We start from the raw sequence: 27,156 nt of genomic DNA, 5'->3' as shown, positions 1-27,156 counted from the left end.
TAAATTCTATAAATTCTAACAGTAATTTGAGATTTAGCTGACCAAATTATAACCTATATTGGCAAGCTACATAATGCTTTATGATAGTACAAACATAATCAGATATTAAATTAGCTAGACTTGTCATCTAGTCACATATGGACTCACTGTTTTCATCAAAGAACCATAGATAACAGTGAAAGTCTCCTGAAAACAACTAAAACTCAACAAAATTGAAGATGGGTACCATCAACATATGAAGCAACAATAGAGATGAGTGGTAGAAAAATTACAGACATATATATATATATATTGGTATTATTGCATAAATAAAGAAGAGCAAGACAAGTGAGACTGTTCTAGAAGGAATACCTTTTACATTCAACACCTGAAGCTCTTGGATGAAAGACAATTTCAAACATCATTAATAACACCATATTCTAACATAAAAATGTTCAAAAAATTCATGTGGAAAAAGAGAAAAAAAAAACACATACAAAGCAAGAAAAGTCTTACTAAGTTATTGTTGATATCTGAAGATATCAACAATATCTAGACCAGTCTGGTATCTTCAGACTGGTCTAGATACATGATTGTACAAGGGTGGTCTGAAAAGTTTGCGGCCTCGACCATAGATGGAAACACTATTGGCAAGATTTTTTTTTTTAAGTTGGTACATCTGTCATAAGCATCCAAGTGATATTGCAAGTCATTCTATCAAGTAGTTTGTTTTATACAGCTGTGTGATGCAAAAGTGTTGTCTGTATCCTTTGAAATGGATAAAATTGAGTATCGCGTGGTTATAAATTTCTTTGTAAAATAAGGTTTAACGCCAACAGAAATTCATTCGAAGTTCATAAACGTTTATGGGCACTCTTCTCCTTCATTTTCGACAATTAAGAAATGGACAGTCGAGTTTAAACATGGCCATACCAACCTTGAAGATGATCCACGTGAAGGACGTCCAAAAAGTATAACATCAGAAATCATTGATCAAGTGCACAATATGGTATTGGATGACCAGTGAATCAAAGTGTGTGAAATTGCTGAGACTATAGGCATTTCAAAAGAACGTGTGTAGGATATATTTTGCATGAAGAATTGCAAATGAAAAATCTTTGCACAAGATGGGTGCCACGCTTGTTCACAGCATATCAAAAATGCACTCGCATGAAAATCTCTCAACAGTGCTTGGAGCGTTTTAACAAGAATAAAACTGATTTTGTGCATCAATTTCTTACTATAGATGAAACTTGGATTCACCATTACACACCAAAATCCAAACAGCAATCAAAACAGTGGACAGAAGCCAGTTGTTAAGTGCCAAAGAAGACAAAGTCGGCTTCATCAGCAGGAAAGGTCATGGCATCGATGTTTTGGGATGCTAAAGACATTCAGTTTATTAATTATCTTGAAAAGGGTAAAACAATAACCAGGGAATATTATTCCAATCTTTTACCCAGACTAGATCTTTTAACTAGACGAAAAAATTTGTGAGAAAAGACCCGGTTTGCAGAAGAAAAACATCATCTTTCATCAGGACAATGCACCTGCCCACAAAGGTGTTTTGGCAATGTGAAAATTAAGGGATCTGCACTATGAATTGTTGGAACATCCACCCTTTTCCTCAGATTTGGCTCCCTCTGACTTCTATCTCTTCCCAAAACTAAAACTCTTCCTCGCTGGTCAGCGTTTTTCTTCGAATCAAGAGGTGATTGCAACTGTAGAGGGGTATTTTGCAGATCTTCCTGAGAACCACTACAGGCAGAGCCAGATTTATGTATAAGCTAAAAAAGTTACAGCTTAGGACCTCGCAATCTGTCAGGGCCTCAAATAAAAAAACAAAAAAAAATTCGTAGAAAAATCACTCGAATGAAGTCAGACATATCACGATGATAATTTCTAAATAATTTTAAATATACAAAACATAACATTAAAATAATTTTAGCGTATTGTAAAAGTGATTGAGATATTTTGTCTACAAATAAGGCAAAAAAAATTTGCCTTATTTGTTGTTTTTAAAACCTTTAATTATATAATTAATTCTGTGATTTTGTAAATGCATACTTTATTATTTTTTTAATAAAAATTAAAAGACAATATATTTTCATATATTAAAAAGGCATATATATTTTAAATTTTTCTGAGACCAGCTGATGTAATTTAAAACAGTAGGGGGCCTCTGGGTTTTGTATAGCTTAGGGCCTCAGCAAGTCTAAATTCGGCCCTGACTACAGGGATGGGATAATGGTGCTGGAACATTGCTGGAATAAATGTATTAGTCTTAAGAGAGATTATGTTGAAAAATAAAAATAATTTTTAAATTATAAATTTGTTTTTTCATTGTTAGGCCGAGAACGTTTCAGACCACCCTCGTATATGGAATTTAAAACAAGATAACTATCATCCAAGTGTTAAAAATAATAAAAATGAATATCACATTAAAAAGAAAGATGTATAAAAGTATTGAAAATAATGAAAACTAAACAAATAACAGATTGGAACTGCATATCTCAAGCATATGAATATTATTGTTTAAAAAAAAAAAGGTGAATGTGAAAAGATAAACAAAACCTTTAAAGACTGGGCAACATATGAAAACACTAACTGACTAAGCTGTACAAGAACTGAAAAATAAGAATCCCACAGCAGAGAAGTTAAAACAGTTTGTGGGGAAAAAAAAAAAAAAAAAAAAAAAAAACTACACAGAAAACTTTCTGGTAATAAGGCAGTGATATGTATGTACTCTTAAAGTATATAGGAGAACATGTAGGAAAGCTATGTGTAAATTAATTAAAAAAAAGTTAATGGGAAATTTTTAAAACCATATAGAGATAAAACTGGAAGGCACCAAATGTTCTAATGGCTGCTAAGAAAGCATTAATGAAGGCACAACAAAAGGAATCAAACACAATAAAGGTGATATATATACTAAACACAAGGCAATCTTCAAGTGATAATTACTACATGAAGTAGCTAGCAATGTGATAGTCTGTATATATAAAAGGAATGCAATCATGAGCATATTTCTAGACTAGAGAGAGAGAGACAGAAAAAAAAAAGCAATTAGAAAGAATGTGAAAATGCAGCTATTTATTTAATAAGAAATGCATAAATACAGTGGTAGAAAACTTTTACAGCAGCTTCAGAATGAATAATTCTGAAGCTTTGATCAGGTCCCAGCTGATTACAGTAAAACCTGTAGAAAGTTTTTCCATTTGGGAACTTTCTACAACTATCTATGATCCAGAGTATTTTAATAATATGGTGATAGACCATATGACTACCTGTATATGGAAAATCCAGATATGTATTTTCTGTATATAAATGACTCCTGTGCCTGATTTAGCTTCAGTGTCTTCCTGAGTCTAATTCCCATTGATGAGACCTCAACAAAGGTCAAAACTGGGTCTGAGTGGAGATCCTTTCCATAAAGGCCAGCCTGGTTGGCCGAGTGGTTAGCATATCTGCTCTCCAGCCAAAAGACTGTGGGTTCGAATTCTGCTGTAGGCATGGATGTTTGCGATTATTTGTGAAAATACTAGTGGTAGTGGTCGGCAGTAGATGACGTTAGTGTAGATGATTGAAGGTAGGTGTGGTTAGTGATTGAGTGGTGGAGACTAAGAGTTGTAGTGTAAGTCCCCTCTCTCTATGAGTCTTTGAACTCCCTGGAGGTGTCACGTAATAATAATAATAATTATGTAATTATGACTCAAGAAAAATCAACTGTAGATTTCACATTCTGTCAGACAGTAATGGTATAAGGGACCATGTTTGCAGTATGGGATACTGAATCAAATGACATGAAATCAACAACATCTTTCTACAAGCAGACTAGCGATGAAGAAACTTCAGCACAAACTTTGTTTACTTTATGTGTGGGTAAAAGATTTAAACAAAAATGTAATTTCTTGCCCAGCATAATTTATTTCAAGTAAAACTCTCAGTGTAGCAATTTATTTTTTAACAATAGTGAATGTGAATTTGTAGGAGAATTTTTTATCCTTACCATTTTTAACAAGTATGAAATGTCTACATTGAAGGCTCAGTAGCTTAGCTGGTAAAAGCCATTAATTGTTTAGTGCAAGCAGTGTCTCCAACATAAGGCACAAATATGTTTGAAAATTGAAAAATTGAAAAAGGCCATAATCGCGAATGACTTTATGAGTGGGTTATGTATGACGAGTGGTGTGGAATTTGTGGACGTGTGGAGTTCGATGGGCGAAAGGATCTATATAAGATGGATGGCTTGCATTTGAATGGTTACGGTGTAAGGAGACTTGAGAAAGTGTTGCTGAATGTAGTGGATGTGCAAATTCAGGGAAACTAGATTTACTAAGGGGGGAGGGGTAGATATACAGTCCTTAGGGGGGCAGTTGAATGTATGAATGAATATAATATTCATTCATACATTCAACGAATAAGGACAACAAATCAGAGTGGGATAGTTAATATAAGGCATCAAGGTAGGGTTGGAGCTAATGGGGGTCTTAAATTCATGTACACTAATGCTAGGAGTATTAGGAACAAGAAGGAAGAGTTTTGGGCCATGGCTCGCACTTCTGGACCACAGGTTATTGGTATTAGTGAATCATGGCTGACTGTAGATGATATAACTAGTGGGATTGAATGTGATGGGTATAGTGTGTTCAGGAATGACAGGGGGAATAAAATGGGGGGAGGAGTATTGTTGATGATAGCTGATGAGCTACAGCCAAGGAGAATAGAAGTTGAATTGCAGGATAGAGAAAAGAGCACATTTGAGGCCATTTGGTGTGAGATTGTGGCTAGCAGAACTAAATACACAATTGGGTGCTGCTATAGACCAGGTGATGGAAAAGATGGTGGTGACAGTATGCACAAGCAAATAGAAGAAATGAGAGAGTGCTTGACCTAGTAATTACATCTGAGGATTTGGCTGTAACAAATATGACCACATTGCCACCAATTGGTGAGAGTGATCATAGGGTCTTGACTTGGGAGGTGGCTAAAGGTGTGGAATTTTCAATTAAGACAGGGTACATGTGGAATTATCGGGCTGGAAAGTATGACAAGCTTAGGAGTTTGATTGGTTCAGTGCCATGGCATGTACAACTGCAAGGACTAGAAGTTGACAGTGCATGGGAAGCAGTTAAGAAGTGTTTGCATGAAGCAATGGCTGACTGTATACCTAGAGTCCGAATAATAAATAAAGTAGGGGTTAAATGGATGAATAACACCATTAAGCATGAGCTGCAAAAAAAGAAACAACTATGGAGGGAATTTCAGGAGAAAGGTGACCGGCAGGCACATGAACGGTATAAAGCGCAGGCCAGAAGGGTAACGAGTGTGGTAAGAAAAGCAAAAAAGGATTATGAAAGAACATTGGCCATGCAGGCTAAAGAGAATCCTAAACAGTCTTTTAGATATGTAGCAAGTAAAAGGGAAAATGTACATGGCAGAATGATTTTAAAGAATGCCGATGGTAGGGAGGTAACTGAATCAGTTGATATAGTTGAGTTACTGAGTGAGTACGTTGCAAGAATATATCATCCAGGTGGTGACATTGCAGAAACGAATAAACCAGTAGATTATACGGGAATTGTGGTGAGTGAAGTGGAGGTGAGTAGTCTATGGCATAACCTCAATGTCAATACATCCGTGGGATTGGATGGTATACCAGCTCGTGTCATACGAGAAGCAGCTAAATGATTGTCAGTACCCTTGACCGTTTTGTTTAATTTGAGTCACGGGTCTGGGTTAGTCCCGAGAGGATGGAAAGAGGGGAAAATAGTTCCACTGCATAAAGGTGGTTCCAAGACTGCTGTTGTAAATTACTGACCGATTAGCATATCAGGAATCATTGTCAAGGTCTTAGAGAAATTAGTCAAGAAAAGAATACAGGATTGGATAGATGAAAATGGGATATTGTATGGGGGACAACATGGTTTTGTGAAGGGTAGATCATGCCTCAGTAACTTGCTCACATTTTATAACACAGTGACAGCTGAACTGGATAAGGGTAATGGGTTTACAGTGATACTACTGGACCTTGCCAAGGCCTTTGACAGGATACCACATGGAACCCTAATCAGTAAACTGGAGCAGATGGGGATAGATATAGGGTTGGTGAGATGGATAGGAGGGTGATTGAAGGAGAGATACCAGAGAGTGGCTTATTCAGGAGTGGAGTCTAAAAGACGGCTTGTGACTAGTGGTGTGCTGCAGGGCTCTGTTCTTGGACCACTGCTTTTCAATTTGTTCATCAATGATATAGGAAAGGATTTGAGAGGAAGTGTTCACTTGTTTGCTGATGATGCAAAGTTGGGTAGAGCAATTGTGAGTGCACAGGATGTCAAAATTTTACAGGATGATTTGGATAGTTTGGAGGACTGGGTTAGGAAAAATGGATGTCAATTTAATGTGCAAAGTGTAAGTTATGCACTTTGGGGTGAAAAGAATAGCAGCAGTATATAGCATTGGTGGAACCGTACTCCAGGAGATTGATGAGGCCAGAGATTTGGGAGTGTTGGTGAATAGGGAATTGAAGTTTAGGGGACACATTGCAAAAGTGACTAAATCAGCTCATCAAATCACTCGGCTTCTGAAAAATACTTTAACATGCAGAGACAAACAAGTTGTTGCTCCTCTGTATCAAGCCTTGATAAGACCCCATCTGGACTACTGTGCCCAGTTATGGGCACCAGGGTTTCTTCGTGATGGGGAGGAAGTGGAGACAATCCAGAGACGAGTGACCAAGATGATAGCAGGTCTGTGGAATGAACCTTATGAGAATAGGTTGAAGATTTGTGGGTTGCAGAGATTGGACGATAGGCGAAGGAGGGGTGATATGATTGAGACATTCAAATTACTGAAGGGTTTCTATAAGATTGATCCAGAAGATATTTTTGAAAATATGACTGGTGGTGGGAGGACTAGGGGCCATGCATGGAAGCTGGGCAAGAGCGTGGTTGACAAGGGTGTTAGAGCTAGGTTTTTTACTTGGAGAGTGGTGAATGAGTGGAATAAGCTTCCAGAGTCTGTTGTGGGTGCTACGACGATGAAGGAGTTCAAGGCAAGGTATGATAGATACTGTGTCAATGTCGAATAGTTGTTCTTGACATGATGTTAGGGCCTCCCTCGATAAGTCTGTCGACTCCTTGGAGTTGCCCGGAACAACAACAATAATAATAATATATTATGTAAAAGCCTACTCCAGATGGGCATATTTTTCTACTAGAATTTATACGGATCTTAAAAAACTAAGTTTAATTACTGTGTTATCAATACTTTTGTCCATAATTGCTGCTTCAATTAAAGAGATTTCATAAATTTATAATATTATGAATGCCTACAAGTATATCATAATTAGAGTAAACCACATTATTATTATTATTATTACTTGATCCCTCCAGAATGGATAAGCCATAATTACTGCATAACTACATAATTACTACTTGACCACCATGTAATAATTATTACTGGTTAAGCAATAATATGACTCTCCCACGAGGAAAGCAATCCATGATGCATTAAATGTATTTTTGTCAGTGAAATCAATGCTTCCCAAACTTCTGGATGTCAGGGCCCCTTTTGCAAAATTAAAATATTTCACAGCCCCCCCCTTGAAAAAAATCATAATAGAGAGATATATTATTATATTTATTGTATTTATATTCAATACAAAACGTCCTCATACCTTACAGCGAATATTGAAAAAATCAAATGCAAATATTACATTTTTTGCCTCTTACCGTTTGGTTCTGAAGACGATGTGGGCTGTTCTGGTAAAATATGAAATACTATCCTTTTTTTTTTTTTTTTTTGAGTATGTTTCTGCTTCTTCTGATTGTTCGCGGTATTTTTTTTTTTATTTTTTATCAGCCACTTATCCATCTCAGGGTTAAATTTTTTAATGTAGAACAGATCAAATAATATCACGACTTACCGACACTGGCACACCACAGACCGATAACATGAAATTAGTGAATATTACCTGAATAAGGGAATCCCCAGACCAGGAACATTTTTCTCTTTTGTGACTTTTCTCCCTTTACAGTAATTAAGCCTAACACAAAACAGATAGCAAAGGCAGGTTATTAAAACGTGCATATGATTGGTGCAGTATTAACAAAAGATCGCGCAACCGAAAGATAAAAGCATAGCTGACAATTGAGTTGAAACGCTCAATCTCAAACTCTCTTCAACTGAATTCCATATGTGAAACTGCCATAACATTCATTTTATATATATATATATATATATATAATATATATATAACTTAGTTTTAACACTTTTACGAATTTTAAACACGGTTGGTTAAATTTTATTGCTGCCTTGCGAAATCGAACTCACACACATCTAATTAATAACAACAGTTTTTAGATAAAAGATAGAAAGATAAAAGCATAGCTGACAATTGAGTTGAAACGCTCAATCTCAAACTCTCTTCAACTGAATTCCATATGTGAAACTGCCATAACATTCATTTTATATATATATATATATATATATAATATATATATATATATATATATATAATATATATATAACTTAGTTTTAACACTTTTACGAATTTTAAACACGGTTGGTTAAATTTTATTGCTGCCTTGCGAAATCGAACTCACACACATCTAATTAATAACAACAGTTTTTAGTTAGATACTGTGTTTGCCCATGCAACATATGGTTTTGTTTCTGTCTATACAGCATAGTTTCTGTGTGAGGGGACATGTGATTCATTAATTAGAGTGTTTTTATCCCAGTTGTCTCTAATTGCACTATTTGTTGAGAAATATATTACACAGACATCTCATACCTTATTCACTGGCATAATAAAAGTACTTGTTTTTATTGCCTCTGCAGTATAGTGGCTGTTAGGGAGGGGTGTTGTTTACCACTGCAAGGGAGTTACTATCTCCCCACATGAATTTGTTTAAGCTTTTTTTCATGTGTGAAGTATATGCGAAACTTTTATTGGTGACAGAAAACTAGCTCGGATGACAGTGATAATATAAAACGAGTTTTGATATGTATATAAAGTTAATATCAACAGTCCCTGATTACGAACGCGTGATGATAGGGACAGGAAGATTTGGAGCTTCCCTGGAGAGCATTCGAAGTAAATACAATTAACCACTGCTTTGAAATGAAACATATGAATAAGCAATCTTCTTCTTCTTCTATACGTTATTCCCGCTTCCTATGCAGGGTCCGCGTGTTACTTTCAGATGCGACTTGTTAGTACTACTCCCAACCGACCCGTCGCCTGGTCTGCCGCTGGGGGGGATATATTTTTGACTGTAGAGGCGTATGTTCACGGGGCCGGTTTGCCTGTTTGAGGGATGAAAAACGCCAGATAAACTGGTGGAAAAAACCCTACTGACCGCGCCCAAGACCGGCTAACTTGGCTATGCCTGAGGAAGATCCTCAAATTCCTCACGTCTACAACGGGAATCGAACCTGGGACACTCCTTCCCCAGGCATATGGTTGCGAAGCGAAAAGCCACTAGGCTAACCGTGCGGTCGTATGAATAAGCAATATTTACTAATATTCATTAAGCGCCGAAATACGAAGGAAGCAAAGTTTGTGAACCAACACCAATGTGAGAATTTTTCCATTAAAATATAAAAAATAACAAAAAAGAAATAATAAATAATAAAAGTTAAATATGTTTATTTTAAAATAAAAAACCTACTTAGTCTTAAAACGTTTTAAATTTGTTTTCATTATTTCACGGCCACCTCAACAAAACCTACGGCCCCCAAGGGGGCCGCGGCCCACAGTTTGGGAAGCGCTGAGTTAAATGCATATGTTCTCTAGCTGATTTGTCTGTTTTTTTTTGAGAGAGAAAAATACTACCTTGCATGAGACTTGCAAATTCACTTTCAATTGAAAAGTTCTTATGAATGTTATTCACATCTTAAAAATTGTCCTTCTGATTACACTACAGAGGTCTTTATATTCATCAAACAAAACTCAGAAATAATCTACATTACATAAATATCAGCAGAAACATATCACTGCTTATTATACAAATGGCACCAAAAGATTTTCTAACAGTTATATATACCACTTAGAAATGTGAAGAAAATTCTTGAAAATAATCTAGTATATACAGAATTAATGTCTGAAAGTATCTGCGATTATTTATTAATGATCCACTACAAAACAAGAGTTGTGGATTTGACTACTGTCTCAAGAATAAAAATGTATTAACTATAATAAAAATTAAACTCAATGTTTTGAGAGAGAGATTATTTATTAATAATAACTACTATGCCATAAAAATATTTAAAAACCTTGGATTTTAAGAAATGCTTATTACTTCTATATAATCAATATAAATCAATACAATTAAATAAATCTGTAATACCTTTTGTTTCCTAAAGGGAGTAGGTGAGGCTCTGTAGCACTGTCGCTTTTTAAAGGCTAGTAAGCAGCCAATCTATGATCTAGCTCAAGGATATCAATGATTTTCATAGGCATTTGCAGAGGAGTAACACTGCAGACAGCTGCCACCATATCATGGTCCCTAACACAATTATTGTCTGACAGAATGTGAAGTCTACAGTTGATTTTTCTGGAGCTGCAGGGTTAAAAACCTAAAGAAATCCTACTTGTGATTTACTAATTCAGGAAGCAGCTGAATAAATGCTTACAAAAAGTTGCTTCTGGTCAGCAACTAGAATCAAACTTCTGAGTCTCCCTTCTGGAAGTCTAGCACTGTGGAAGTAATTGGCATTTCCATAGAGCTACACAGGCACACTCAATAAATTAAGTGTAATGAATTCCAACCTTGCAAAGATTACTATAGACTAAACATAGTGCTTCAATCTTGCAAACTCTACAAATTTCACATTATAGTATACATGCACAAAATAAATTCACATTATGAGAATCTCAAATAATCTATGATAGTTATATTTATTAAAATATATCTTAATAAGATAATATATATATTATCTTATTAAAACCACTTAACATGAGCTGAAATTTATGTAATGCAGTCAAAGTCAGTGAAATGGATATACTGCCATGATGAACATTTAGTTAAAATGTAAAGTTATATTTAATTTTAAGTATTCTCTAGTAGAGAATCTATAGAAGTATATATCCATACAAATATATCTATCTTTTGCAGAGCAAGAGTTTTGATACTTCTCACACATTTGCTTATCACTGCAGTAGAGTGGTTAGTGTATCCGCTCTCCAGCCAAAAGGCTGTGGGTTCGTATCCCACCACGACCATGGATGTTTGCGATTGTCTGTGAAAATACTAGTTGTGGTGGTCAGTGGTAGATGCGTTGGTGTAGATGATGAAGATAGTTGGAGTTGGTGGATTGGCGGAAACAAAGAGTTGTAGAGTATGTGCCCTCCCGCGATGAGTCTTTGGACTCCCTGGAGGTGTTACGTAATAATAATAACTTACAAATATGTCACTGGTAATTGAGAAAGTGCACCATTACAGTAACTTGTGGTTTCAAAAGGCCATATGGCATTTTGTATCATGTTTAATTGTGCATATAAGAAGGAAGATGGAAATTGCTAAATTCCTCTCTTCCTCATTTCTCTTTTGTACAGAAGTGTGACCTTGGCATATCTGCTAATGATAGCCAGTTGGGATTTCACAGTTGTTTTGTACAGATGCATTCTGTATATTATATATTAATACACTGCAAGAAATCTAACAATAGATATCTGAAATAATTACTTTGAAAGGCTGGTAAATGAAACAAGCAGTGACAAAACAGTGGTAAAAAAATTTGAGAGGATCGCAATCAGAAAAACATATTAATTCTTGAGGTAGAAAAAAGCTATCAAAATCATGAAATGTGGAAAGGCAGCTGGAGCAAATGATATTCAACAGAAATGCTCAAATACTGAGTGGAAATGTGCATGAAGACCAAAACTACAAAAATAGGCAAAGAAAATTTGAACTACATTCTCAATTTTCTCATTCAAATTTCTCATTCTCAATTCTGAACCCACAGAAAAAGTAAAATAGTTCAGCTATTTAAGGCAGCTTTTAAGCACAATTTTTAGTGAATATGGCAAATTAAATTATGAAAACTGACAACAAAATAAGCAAATTTGATATGGTGGGTAGCTAGTTGAACAAATTTATATGAAATAAGAGAAATTAGCTGTATACAAGACAATGTGCAAACCGATTTCAACTTACGGATCTGAGAGTTGGCATCAGTGACAGAATTACATTAAGAAATAGAAGGAATTTGATATTGTTAGCATTCAAGGATGTGTGAGCAGAGCTAACCTAAGGTCACTTAAACAGAATCCAAGAGGAAAGGTTAGCAAAATGGGTGTTTGATACCAAGATGGCAGGAAAAAGACCAGAGAAAAATCAAGATCTACATGAACTGATGTAGTTAGAAGTGCCCTAGAAGACAGGAATTTCAGATCTGATAATAGTTAAGTACTGACAAGTGACAGAATAATTTGGAGGAAAATTGCTTACAGTACATTAATAATAATTGAAACTTAATCATGTACATTCTTGGAGGGAATACATCAGGAAATTCATATTAATGATATGGAAAAGCAACACTGAAACATATAAAATGCTAAAAAAGCTGATATGAAGTTCTATCCACAGAACAAACATTTCAATAGTTTAAGCATTATGAAGCAGACAGAAGGATGTAGAAGATATCCTTTGGCATGGATGACCAACAATCTCCAACTTAGAACTGGTGAAGAAAGTGTGCAATTTACTCATAAGACACTATTTGATTAGCATTTAGAATGATGGCAAGTGAACTAAATGTAAATAAAGAATTGATATAGTTCATGATTGACACAGACTTGGGTAATTAACGAGAAAAATCAACAATTCAACAAAAATCAAGGTAAGGATATTTCTGGTTAAAAAAAGGAAAAAAAACTGCACTGCTCAATTACCCATTCACCTACTTATTCCCTTTATCTGTCTCTAGCAGATATTTTTTGTTGTTGTTTTCAAAGCTAAAATTAAGATAGAAAAGCTGCTGATTTCATAAAGTAAAATTAAAAAATGTGACAGATGGCCAGCTTATTGTATACTCAGAGGCTACTTTTCTTTCTTGCAAATAGTCATGGGCGGGACATAAGATTATAAGATCTCAAAATAAAAACAAAAAATAAATAAAATCAAATAAAGGGAAACAGTACAAATGAAAGAGGAGGAGGAACTGGATTCTCTACACACATAAATCAACTGCTAATAAACAACAAGAATCTCTGAATGAGAAAAACAGAGAAACACTATAGAAAAAAGTAATAATTTTACTACTTTCTTTTGCTATAATTTGCTAATTTATTTATGAGTATGAGGAAAGTCGAGTATGAGGAAAGATTGAAAAGATGTAATTTGCAGAGACTAGTGGAGAGAAGGAAGAGGGGAGATATGATAGAGACCTACAAGTTGGTAAGGGGTTGCTATAGGATCAATGGTGGAGAAGTTCTACAGCGAATAGTGGGAGATCAGGGGAGAACCAGAGGTCATCCCTGGAAACTGTATAAAGAGGGTGTGAGTAGGGGAGTGAGAGGCAGGTTTTTTTCGTGCAGAGTTGTGAATGATTGGAATGCCTTGCCTGAGAGTGTGGTGTCTGCAAGGAGTTTGAATGTGTTTAAGACCCGGTATGATGAGATGTGTGTGAGATAAAAGGACCTCCTAGATGAGTCTTTGACTCCATGAGGTCTTGTTTAATAATAATAATAATAATAATAATAATAATAATAATTTGCAATTCTTATTTTTAATATTTAACGTGAATAACATTACACGAGTATGTGAAAGGTGGCTTTAGATACTTTATTTATCCTGAAACTTTTCAGGAAATATATGGCATTTTAATCAAATGAATTTCTTCATCTTTCTGTAAGAAAATGATTCCAAACAAGCTATTCATGAAATTATGTCAGTCAGAGATTCAACTACTAAATTATTATTATTATTAACATGTGACCTCCATGGAATCAGAGACTCATCATGAGAGGTACACAATATCACACACAAAGTTCATCCAATCGTACCTTAAACTGATTCAGTGAGTCTACTTCACAACACCCTCAGACAATGCATTCCACTCACCAACCACTCTCCATGTAAAGAACCTTCTCTTCACTCCTCTGCTCACACCCTCCTTATACAGTTTCAAGGGATGGCCTCTTGTTCTACTCCCCTCCCCTCTCCAATTCTAAGAAAAATTTCTTCCACATCAACCTGATAATTCCTGACTAGCTTATATGTCACAATCATATCCTCCCACTTTTCCTATTCACGAGACTTTGCAATTCACATTCTCTCAATCTGTTTCATACTCCACATTCCAAAGACCACTGACCACCTTTGTGAATCTTCTCTGTACTCTTTCTATCATATCCATGTCACCATGAAAACCCAGTGACCAAATCTGTGCACACTAATCCATAAACCTATAAATTATTATTATCAACACCCGACCTCCATGGAGTCAGAGACTCATCGTGGGAGGTACTCACTCTTGTATACAATGCTTATCCAACCTAGTCTTAAACTGATTCAATGTATCCACATCCACAACTCTCAGGCAATGCATTCCACTCATCAACCACCCTCCATGCAAAGAACCTGGTTCTCACTCCTTTCCTCACATCCTCCTTATACAGTTTCCAGCAATGGCCTCTTGTTCTACTCCCCTCTCCAATTTTATGAAAAATCTCTTCCATATCTACCTGATAACAACCCCTGACCAGTTTATATATCTCAATCATATCCCCCCCCCTTCCTCCATGAGGGTCTGCAACTTACATTTTCTCAATCTGTCCTCGTACTCCACATTCCAAAGACCACTGACTACCTTTGTGAGTCTTCTCTGTACCCTTTTCAACACATCCTCATCACCATGAAAACCTGGCGACCAAATCTGTGCACAATAATCCATATGAGGCCTGATCAAGGCCTTTATACAATGGAATCGTAACCTCTCTATTTCTGCATGTCAGGGTTCTCATTGCCATTATTCGATGTGATGTCTTTACAACAGGGCCCATATTATGCAATATGGGCCTTGAATTTCAGATCTTTGTCCACTATCACTCCTAGATCTCTCATCTCCTCTACTTCTGTTAAAATTTCCCCACCAAGTGTATCCTTTGCATCCCATCATTGCTTACCAAATCTCAAAACCTTATACTTGAAAACATTGAACTGATAGTTCCACCTACCTGCCCCTTCATTCAATCTATTCAAGTCCTCTTGTAAGGTATTAACATCAGCCTGACTGTGAATTGCTTTCCCCAGTTTTGTATCGTCTGCAAACAGCTGGATATCACTAGTTAAACTCAACCCAATATCATTAACATACAAATTGAACGACAATGGCCCCAAAACTGACCCTTGTGGCACACCACTGGTGACCTTTCTCTTTCAAGATACTGCACCCCATATACAACTTTCTGATACCTATTTGATAGCCAGTCACTGATCCAACACGCAGAAGTTTGTTATCCAATCCCATCTGTTTCAATTTATTTAAGAGCTTGTCATGTGGCAGTCTATCTATATGCATCCAGGGGTGTAGTCAGGCCAGGGCATGGCAGGGCAACGCCCTGGTACTTTTTTTTAAGGTCTAGTGCACCATGTCTTGGATACCCCTTCACACAGGATCAATTGGAAGAAAACATGTGCTATACAGAAGTCATAAGTTAAGTCAGAGATTGTTTTTGGAATCAACAGAAGCTTTAAAACATACTCCAAACCTCAACAAGTATGGCTGCATAAATTTACCAAAAATCCACGGCAGGGCGACGCCCTGGTACTTTTTTTTTAAAACTATCAAAATTTTTAAATTCATTATAATAAATTATAAGAATTATAATAATGAGACTTATAATGCATTTCCAACTTTTGGTCAAAAAAAATACAGCTTGCTGCTCTTGTCATTTTCGTTTCAGAAAACAAGGCAATCTCTTTGCCATATAGCCGTCACAATAATAATAATAATGCCACACTTTGTGCTCTGGATTTTTGTTTCCAAGGTAGAGCCCTGGCACTATTTCTTTTAGAACTACACCCCTGTATGCATCTCCTCTGTCCAAGGTATTTGTCACCTTGTTATAGTACATACATAAATTAGTGAAACATGATCTCCCCTTAACAAACCCATGCTGATAACCACAGAGAATACTGCTGTTATCAACCCATTTCTGCATCCTACTTCTAAATTACAGACAGTCCTTGACTTATAAGTTATATAAGTAAGATTTAACTCTCCCTCACCTATTAATCAAATCCCATTCCATACATGCAGTATTTTTTTTCTGGCAGTAGGCAACGGTATGCAGTACTGGCACCATTTTTTTCTCAAGTTTTTTAAAATTTGCGATTGAGAGCAAAATGTATTATAAATATTCCGGTAGATGGTACTGTGTTCACAAATTGAATTTTCAATTTTGGTTATTCATAAGTTGGTACCCTGCTTTCCTGTGATTTTGCAGGACTGTAAAAGACACGGTCCTGCAATAAGTTCATCTGCTTTCTATAAAAGTCTGAAAGAAGCTGTTGGAAAGTGTCTGCTTGAAGGAGATGATGCTGATTTGCCTGAATGTGCTAAGATTTTAGATTCCAAGTATTGGCCAGAAAATCCTGGGAAGCATCTGACATTTGGTGAAGCTGAAATTAAAAAGTTAGCATGAAAATTTTGCTTAAATGAAAGAAAAGCAGTTTGTGGTTTCCATGAATATCTTCAAGAAAATAAAGTCCCCGACATATTACTTTCTCTAAAGTACACTTTGGGCACAATTGCAGTATCTTCCAGTGAATGTGAAAGGGGTTTCTCTCAAATGAATCTTATAGTAATTTCATCTCAGTCATTTCTGCTTGTACAGACAAGTGCATCCTGATGAACATCAGCACTTCTGCACTGATGTTCATCATAATAGTAGGACCTCCTCTCACTCAGTTCAACCCTAGCAAATATGTGGATTCATGGCTGCTTTGAGGTCATCATTCTGCAGTTGATACCAAAAGCAAGAAGCGATCCAGAGACGACAAGGGTATATCAGAGGATATGTTAAAAGTGTGGCAGTTGCTTAATAACATCTTCATGGTGAGTACCGGCACCTTTTTTTCCAGAAAAAAAGCATTGCATACATGTACAATGGTTCACTTGTGTGTTTTAAAGATTATTTCTGTCAGTTTCATTCATAGGATGCACACACAAATTAAACTTCAGTACATAATTATTAATGCAGAGTAATATAATAAAGCATAAACAATGAATAAAATAGGGGGTAAAAAGTTTAATTTGGCCATTCAATCTTCTGTATGAAATTATCAAGTGATGAGTGAACAGTGACCTCTTCTTTCTCTTCTTTGGACTTTTAAGACATTAGGATCCATCCTTGAACTGCTTTGACTACCTTCATATTGATGTTAAAAACATCTTATCCAGAAATTTTTATCATGAAAGTGTTATGTTAAGTTATGGAATTGTTATGATAGAGAAGCATCATATTCAAGTATTGTGTACACATATCAGCAAGGGAAACATGCTACAGACATTTTTAATGCAATAAAAAAATCAACTTTCAAATCTTCTAAATATGTGGTAGGACATGTTGTGTACCTGGTACAGAATTTCTTAAAATATAATTATCAGATAAGTACCAGATAATTTTTTCTTCTTTATAATTTTCATTTCTAGATCAATTCTTGTTCATTTATTATTATTATTATTATTACCCAAGATCCCATGGAGTCAAAGACTCTTCTAGGAGGTCCTTTTATCAAACACATAGCTCATCATACCGTGCTTTAAACACACTCAAATTCTCTGCAGACACCACACTCTCAGGCAAGGCATTCCAATCATTCACAACTTTGCATGAAAAAAAACTTGCTTCTCACACCCTCCTTATACAGCTCCAGGGATGACCTCTGGTTCTCCTTTGATCTCCCACTATTTTCTGTAGAACTTCTCCAGCATTGATCCTATAACAACCCCTTAATAACTTGTAGGTCTCTATCATATCTCCCCTCCTCCTCCTGTTCACCAGATTCTGCAAGTTGCATCTTCTCAATCTTTCCTCATACTCAACATTCCAGAGGTCAGAAACTACCTTAGTCAGTCACCTCTGGACCCTCTCCAACATCTCTTCATCCTTCTGAAAACCAGGTGACCAAATCTGGGCACAATTGTTCATGTGTGGCCTAATCAAAGCCTTACACAATGGAACAAGAATCTTCCTACTTCTACAAGTCAGTGTCCTCTGCATCATTCCCAGAAGTCTTTGTGTTGGCTTCACAATTTTGGTAATGTCTCTCCTAAATTTCAGATCCTTATCCACTATCACCCCCAGATCTCTTATTTCCTCCACTTCCAACAATACATCCTCACCAAGCATAAATTCTGCATCCCATCTTTGTTTTCCAAATTTTAAAACCTTACATTTTGCAACATTGAACTCACATCTCCATTTCCGTGCCCAATCACTCAATTTATGCAAGTCTTCTTGTAAGGCCACAACATCTTCTCTACCCTTCATGCTTCATCCCAACTTTGCATCATCTGCAAACAACTGAATATCTCCATCCAAATCTTCACCAATATCATTAACATACAAGTTAAACAGCAATGGCCCTAAAACAGACCCCTGAGGCACACCACTAGTAACTTTCCTTTTCCTGGATATCACTCCCCCATACACAACTTGTTGATACCTATCAGAAAGCCAGTCTCCAATCCAATGCACTAGTCTAATATCCAACCCCATCTGCTTTAGTTTGATTGTGAACTTGTGAGGTACTCTATCAAAAGCCTTTGCGAAAACAAATTATATTACTGTATATCCTTCTCCTCTGTACAAGGAAGCAGTCACTTTATTGTAATAAGTAAGTAGATTACTAAAATATGACCTCCCTTTAGCAAATCCATGCTGTCCATCAAAGATAATACCATTGTTGTCAACCCAACTCTGGATCCTAGTTCACACAAGCTTCTCCAACAACTTAACCACAACACCTGACATACAGATAAGCCTATAGTTTGATGCTTGAGTTCGATCACATCCTTTATGAAGTGGCACAATCTTGCCCTCCTTCCACTCCTTAGGAACTTGACCGAGTGCAAGACGCGTATTAAAAAATATGTCAAGGCAGGTGTCAACTCCCTGACACATTCCTTCAGAATGCATGGTGATATTACAATGAAGATGCTATTCATTTATGATAGGTTCAGGAAGTAGAGCATGAAAGAACACTAAAATTCAAAATCAAATATTTAAGGAGAATAAATTATTATTATTATTATTATTAAACAAGACCTCATGGAGTCAAAGACTCATCTAGGAGGTCCTTTTATCTTACACACATCTCATCATACCGTGTCTTAAACACATTCAAACTACTTGCAGACACCACGCTCTCAGGCAAGGCATTCCAATCACTCACAACTCTGCACGAAAAAAATCTGCCTCTCACTCCCTTACTCACACCCTCCTTATACAGTTTCCAGGGATGACCTCTGGTTCTCCCTTGATCTCCCACTATTCTCTGTAGAACTTCTCCACCATTGATCCTATAACAACCCCTTACCAACTTATAGGTCTCTATCATATCTCCCCTCTTCCTTCTCTCCACTAGACTCTGCAAATTACATCTTTTCTCATACTCGACATTCCAGAGGTCAGAAACTACCTTAGTCAGTCGCCTTTGGACCCTTTCCAACATCTCTTCATCCTTCTGAAAACCCGGTGACCAAATCTGGGCACAATAGTCCAAGTGTGGCCTAATCAAAGCCTTATACATTGGAACAAGTATCTCCCTACTTCTACATGTCAGTGTCCTCCGCATCATTCCCAGAAGTCTTTGTGTTGTCTTCATAATTTTGGCGATATAAATTAAGATTATAACACCAATTTACTCTTGAGAAATGAATCACTTGCTATTGTAGAGCATGAAAGAACACTAAAATTCAAAATCAAATATTTAAGGAGAATAAATTAAGATTATAACACCAATTTATTCTTGAGAAATGAATCACTTGCTATTGCATTAACTTCTGAAGACACTTCAGCACTAAATACAATAGAGTTCAGTATGAAATGAATATGAGCTAATAACTCTATGTCTGCTATTAGAATATAATCCAAAAAAAAAACCATAGTAGTACTTACAATCACTACAGTACAAAAAAAAAAAAAAAAAAAACTAATATGAATGTAAATTAATCTATACCTTGTCCTTAAAATAAGTCTATGGGCATACACAGGAACTTCTTCCCTTCCTACAATGAAGACAATATCAGAACTTTCTCGATCTTCTGCCATCCGCTGTAAGTCCTCTAATAAACGAGGAACTCCAGTTAGAGTTTTGTCAGCAAAATGAAGAGATGCTGGAGTAACTCTTGTCCCCATTGAATATGATTTTCAAACCTTAAATATTCACAAATATAATAATATATGTTCATTATGAATGCTCAAGCTTTGACTCACAAAATATTTAATTTCTATTTTTTATAATAATGACTTGTTTAGAATTGCAAAATTTCAGTTATTTAGATTTAATCAATCTCAAATTTTGGCTAAATATACCACATGATACCCTGAAAAATATTTGAAAGCCTTTCAAACCTAGTTTTTCTTTATCTGCATTTCCTGAGATAGATATCCAATTCCTTTTGCATTTACCTTAAAAATGCTCCAGTTTGTCATTTATAAACAGTTGCTTAAATAAATAAATATATGACTTTTTAAGCCATTGTATTATTATATCATATATCATATAATAATACACAGGGGCGGGAGTTCCTGGGATGATCTGGAAGACATGCATCAACAAATTAGTACAATGAGTGCAGGTCAAGTGATTATTATAGGAGACTTCAGCTATGGAGATATATAATCAAAGGAAGAAAGATCACATGGCAGGGAGAGATAATTACTTGAGTCAGTATGTGAAGGAGGGAAGTCGGGATGCAAGCATAGTGGACCTGGTCATGGGATTTAAAGAGCTATCATTAACCACGGTGGGCACATTGTCACCAATTGGGGAAAGTAATCATGCAGGAACATGAGAGCTTTTACACTTGACTTGGGAGATTGTAAAGCATGAGGAAAATTCTGTCAAGAAGTGGATATATGTGGAACTACAAGGCAAGTGACATTATGACAAGCTCAGGAGGAAGCTTGAAGCTGTGCCATGGCATGAAACTCTGCAAGATATGGATGTTAGTAGTGCATGGGACATCTAGAGGAAGCAATATTAAACTGTATACCTAAGATCAGGAGGGTTAATCAGGTAGGGAAGTAATAGATGATGAGTAATTAGATAGATGAGTAATATTGTTAAGCATGAGTTGCAGAAAAAGAAAATGTTGTGGAGGGTACATAAGGAGAAAGGTGACAAGCAAGCTCGTGAACTACACAAGGGTCATCAAGAAAGATGAATAGCAAGATAAGGAAGGCAAAATCAGATTACAAGAAGAAACTAGCTAAGTCAAGTGTAAAAACTCTCATGTTCCTGCATGATTACTTTCCCCAACATCCAGGTCAAAGAAAATCCCAAAGTGTTCTTTCGTTATGTGACAAGTAAGAGGAAGAATGATATGGAAGAATAACTTTAATGAGTGCTGATGGTGACGAGGTGACAGAAGCAAATAAAATAGTTGCGATACTGAGCGACCACTATGCAAAGGTATATCATCCAAGTGAGGTTACTTCTGTGACACACACTCAAGAAGGAACAGAGATGGATTAATTGGAGGTTCTTAGGATACTGCAGAATCTCAATGTAAATACAGCTATGGGATTAGATGAGATATCAGTATGCATTTTAAAGGAACTGGCAATGTCTCTGATGAAGCTCTTTAATTTAAGTTTCAGCTCTGGCAGAGTCCCAAGGGAGTGGAAAGAGAGCAAAATAATTCCTTTCATAAGGGAGGTTCTAAGACCGCAGTAGCAAATTACAGACAAATCAATTTAAAACTGTCTCCCATCCAAGAGCTTTATATTTGGTGTTGAATGTAATAGCAGCTATTCATAGAATAGAATCACTTGTCTTGCTCTCTTCTTTATTATGCAATAATACCAATACATATCATCATGTATATCTGAAATTTTTCTACTAGTTTGCCTCTTTTCGATTGATGCTTCATATGTTGATGGTAAGGACATTATTCCTCTTTATAAGGCCTCGATACATCCATAACTGGATTATTGTGCTCAAGTTCTGGTCTTCTATGTTTCTTGGAGATGAGGAAATGGTGGAGAAGATTCAGAGATGAGTGACCACAATGGTGTGTGATCTGTGAAATGTGCCCTATGAGGACATACTGAAGATGTGTGGATTGCATAAGAAGTGAGTCGATAGGCAGGAAAAAAAAGATGTTAAGATAGAAACATTTAAGTTACTTAAAACATTTTATAGGATTGATGCAGGGGAAATGTTTCAGAACTTGGCTAGAGAGGAGAGAACAACAGATCATCCCTGGAAGTTGAGTGAAGGTGTAAAGGTGTAGTTAGTAGGGGTGTAAGGATTAGATTTTATGCTTGGAGAGTTGTGAGTGAATAGAATAGGTTGCCAGAGTCAGTTGTGAGTGCTTTGTCTGTTAATGGTTTCAGGGAGAGGCATGATAGACACTGTGTTGATATTGCAAGTTTATTTTTCACTATAATAAATTTAGTTTAATCCTTTATCCAAGTGTGAGCAAACAAAGTTTGCACCTGAAAGTATCTTCAGGACTGGGGTAAGGTGGTACAACACCAGGAAAACTCGTTGCAAAGGTGGAGCAAGCTAACATCACTCCTATCTCAGTATTGGTGGCACAGATAGCATCAGCCTGGCCAAATATTATTGGGATCACTGAGACGTGGTTGACAGAAGGGGATATAATAACAGGAATAGAAGTCGCTGGGTATAGCATTTTTCATCAGGATAGGAGGAGAAAGCGTGGTGGTGGGGTACTGCTTATGATAAGTGATGACCTATGTCCTCTAAGAGTGGAGGCTTTGGAAGGAAGTGAGACAAATGATTTTGAGAGCATATGGTGTGAGGTAGAGGTAGGCAAGACAGGATGTATAGTGGGGTGTTGCTACAGACCCAGGAGCACAGAGGATGGAGACCAGGAGATGTTTAGACAGCTAAGTTTTGCAAGTGCAAGAAGAATGATTGTTATGGGAAATTTTAACTACAGTAGTATAAATTGGAGAGAGGAAGATGCATGTAGCAATAGGGGAATGAAATTTCTAGAATTCTTGAGGGACAAATGTCTTAGGCAACATGTAACAGAGGGAACAAGAGGTTCAAGAGTTTTGGATTTGGTTATAGCATCAGAAGAGTTGATAATAACTGAGATGACATTGAAAGTTTATTTTTCACTTGGTTAGAGTATAATAAATTTAGTTTAATCCTTTATCCAAGTGTGGGCAAACAAAGTTTGCGCCTGAAAGTATCTTCAGGACTGGGGTAAGGTGGTACAACACCAGGACACTCCTTTCAAAGGTAGAGCAAGCTACCAACACTCCTATCTCAGTATCTCCCACAATGCAAAACACATCTCCTTGCGGATATGTCTAATGTTATGCATTAAGGGAAGGGCCACAACCCAGACTAGTTTTGACCTTTATTGAGGTCTCTTCAAATTGAAGATACTTTCAGGCGCAAACTTTGTTTGCCCACACTTGGATAAAGGATTAAACTAAATTTATTAAACTGAGATGACATCTCACCCACCAGCTGGAGAGAGTGGACATATGGTTTTGACGTGGAAAATGAATAGACATGCTGGAGTATCAAAGAGACGGGAACTTATGTGGAATTATAATGCAGGTGATTATAATAGTCTTAGACATCAAATTCGGGAAGTTTCATGGAGGGAGGAATTGGAAGGCCGGGATATCATTAGTGCGTGGGAAATTGTGAAAGAATATTTGTTAGCAGCAATGGTAAGTTGTATACCACGAGTGAAGAAGAGGACACAATTTGGAGTAAAGTGGATGACAAACAATATTAAACAGGAATTGCATGTGAAAAAGAGGCTATGGAAGAGATATAAGGAGATAGATGAAGAGAGGATGCATGAAGAATATAAGACACAGGCCAGAAGAGTGACTAGTGTGGTAAGGAAAGCGAAACTGGAATATGAGAGGAGATTGGCCCTAAGATCCAAAGAAAATCCTAGGGAATTTTTTAGCTATGTGGCCAGTAGGAGGAGAAATGACTGTGGAAGAATGATATTGTGCGATAAAAATGGGAATAGAGTGACTGATGCAGAGGACATAGTGGAATTGTTCAATGAACACTTTATTAGAGTATTTCATCCTAGAGGAGTCGGTTTTAATGCTAGAGGGATAGGGTTGGTTCGAGGTTTAGAGGTACAGGAGGAGAGTGTGTTTCGGATACTGAATACCCTGGATGTCAGTAAAGCTTTGGGACTGGATGGCATTTCACCACGAGTTTTGAGAGAATTTGTTTGGGAACTGACAGTGCCTTTAACCAGGCTTTTCAATGAAAGTCTGCCTTCGGCAAAGGTGCCCAGGGAATGGAAGGAAGATAAGATAGTGCTATTGCATAAGGGTGGTAACAGACTGGAAGTGTCTAATTATAGGCCAGTCTGTGTGTCATCAATAGTTGTTAAAATCTTGGAGGAAGTAGTGAGGGACCATATACAGCATTGAGCAGATGAGGGTAATGCTATCTGTGAGAGTCAACATGGATTTGTGAAAGGGCGCTCTTGTTTTAGCAATATGCTAGCCTTTTATAATAAAGTTACAAGAACATTAGATGAGGGGAAGTCATATGCTGCAATTTTCTTAGACTTAGCAAAGGCATTTGACAGTGTGCCACATGATAAGCTGATATTTAAGTTGCAGCACATGGGTCTGGATGTCAGATTGGTCAACTGGATTGAAGATTGGCTGTCTGATAGGTATCAGAGAGTTGTGTATGGTGGAGCAGTTTCAAGGAGACAGAGGGTTACAAGTGGGGTCCCACAGGGCTCAGTACTAGGACCTATATTGTTTAACCTTTATATCAATGACATTGCCTGTGGATATTCAGTTGTTTGCAGATGATGCAAAGCTGGGAAGGATTATTAGTAATAGTGCAGATGTGGTAGCCCTGCAAGAGGATTTAAATAAGCTAGATAGATGGGCAAATGAATGGGGGTGTGAGTTTAATGCAGCAAAATGTAAGGTCTTGTGGTTTGGGAAACATTGATGGGATGCTGCATACTCTATGGGAGGAGTTATACTGGAGGAAGTAGAGGAGACAAGAGATCTGGGGTTGATGATTGATAGAAACCTGAAGTTTAGGGGACATATTGCAAAGGTGGTGAAGGTAACACAGAGGATTGCTGCAATTATGAGAAGGACACTGACCTGCAGAGATAAGAGGGTTATCATTCCGTTGTATAAGTCTCTGATCGGATCACACTCGGACTACTGTTCTCAGATTTGGTCACCAGGATTTGAAGGGGATAAATTAACTGTGGAAAGAATACAAAGACGGATGAAAAAGATGGTTTCAGGACTGTACAAGGATAGTTATGAGGATTGGCTGAGGGAATGTGGACTGCAGAGTTTGGTGGATAGAAGAAGGAGAGGTGATATGAATGAGACTTTTAAACTGTTGAGAGGTGGTTACAGGGTTGACACAGGGGAGTTCTTTCGCTTGGTTGAACAGCGGGAAGGAGTGGTGACAAGAGGCCATTCCTGGAAGTTACAAAAGGAAACTGTGAGCAAGAGGGTGAGGAGTGGTTTCTTTGCGTGGAGGGTGGTTGAGCCATGGAATGCATTGCCTGATGGAGTGGTGAGAGCGAGAACGGTCAATGAGTTTAAGGAGTGGTATGATAGACTTTGTGTTTCTTAGGGAGGGACTTCCCCTCGATGAGTCTTGACAGACTTTATGTTCTTAGGAAGGACCTCCCAAGATGAGTCTTTTGACTCCATGGAGGCCTGAATAATAATAATAATAATCTCCCATAATGCAAAACACATCTCCTTGCAGATATGTCTAATGTTATGCATTAAGAGAAGGGCCACTACCCAGACTAGTTTTGACCATTATTGAGGTCTCTTCAGTGGGAGTCAGGCCCAAGTGGAGATACCAGGAAGAAGCATTAGCAAGGTCATCTCTACCTATAGGAGTTGCCAAACAGTGTGCCAGCTTTTTAATAAATTACTCTAGATTTAGAGAAAGATGGTGAAAGTTTATTTTTCACTTAGACTATAATAAATTTAGTTTAATCCTTTATCCAAGTGTGAGCAAACAAAGTTTGCACCTGGTGAAAAATAAACTTTCAACATCTTTCTCTAAATCTAGAGTAATTTATTAAAAAGCTGGCACACTGTTTGGCAACTCATAGGTAGAGATGACCTTGCTAATGCTTCTGCCTGGTATCTCCACTTGGGCCTGGCTCCCACTAAATCCAGAGTAATTTATTAAAAAGGTGGCGCACTGCTTGGCAACTCCTATAGGTAGAGATGACCTTGCTAATGCTTCTGCCTGGTATCTCCACTTGGGCCTGGCTCCCACTGAAGAGACCTCAATAAAGGTTGAAACTAGTCTGGGTAATGGCCCTTCCCTTAATGCATAACATTAGACATATCCGCAAGGAGATGTGTTTTGCATTATGGGAGATACTGAGATAGGAGTGATGTTAGCTTGCTCCACGTTTACAACAAGTTGTGCTGGTGTTGTACCACCTTACCCCAGTCCTGAAGATACTTTCAGGTGCAAACTTTGTTTGCTCACACTTGGATAAAGGATTAAACTAAATTTATTATACTGTGTTGATAGTTTAGGTCTCCCATGATGAGTCTTAGGACTCCGTGGAAGTGCCCATACAATAATAATAACAATAATGCAGTGGATAATGTATTATTACATGATAATATCATCATCAGCCATTGTCGATCCACTGCTGGATGAAAGCCTTTCCAAGATTACTCCAAAACTGTTTGTCCATGACTCTCCTTTACCATGTCACTCCTGCAAATCTGATGATATCATCAATCCACCGTGATTTAGGTCGGCGTCGTGGTCATTTTTCCTCTCGTGGAATCCAATCCAGTACTTCTTTTGTCCATCGTTGATCTTGTCTTCGAGCAATATGCCCAGCCATTGCCACTTCAGATGTTTCACTCTTCCTATGATGCCAGAGACTTTGGTTTGATTTCTTATCCATGTATTCTTTTTGTGATCCAATCGTGTGATA

The 27,156-nt window shown here is 37.1% G+C and overlaps 1 protein-coding gene across 1 annotated transcript in view; it reads right to left on the bottom strand.

The window, feature by feature from the left end:
* The window catches only part of LOC150093137 (serine-enriched protein), a 104,680-nt gene extending 84,324 nt beyond the window's left edge, over window positions 1–20,356 (bottom strand). Inside the window, exon 1 of the mRNA XM_090413956.1 lies at window positions 20,178–20,356. Within this exon, the coding sequence (XP_090270082.1) occupies window positions 20,178–20,356 (179 nt within the window). The remainder of the gene's footprint in view (window positions 1–20,177) is intronic.
* Window positions 20,357–27,156: the final 6,800 nt, after the last annotated feature.

The sequence above is a fragment of the Typopeltis vanoorti genome, chromosome 24, assembly GCF_054136105.1.
Source record: "Typopeltis vanoorti isolate ZY-2024b chromosome 24, IOZ_Tvanoo_1.0, whole genome shotgun sequence".
NCBI lineage: Eukaryota > Metazoa > Arthropoda > Arachnida > Uropygi > Thelyphonidae > Typopeltis > Typopeltis vanoorti.
This window is presented reverse-complemented; position numbering and strand designations above follow the sequence as displayed.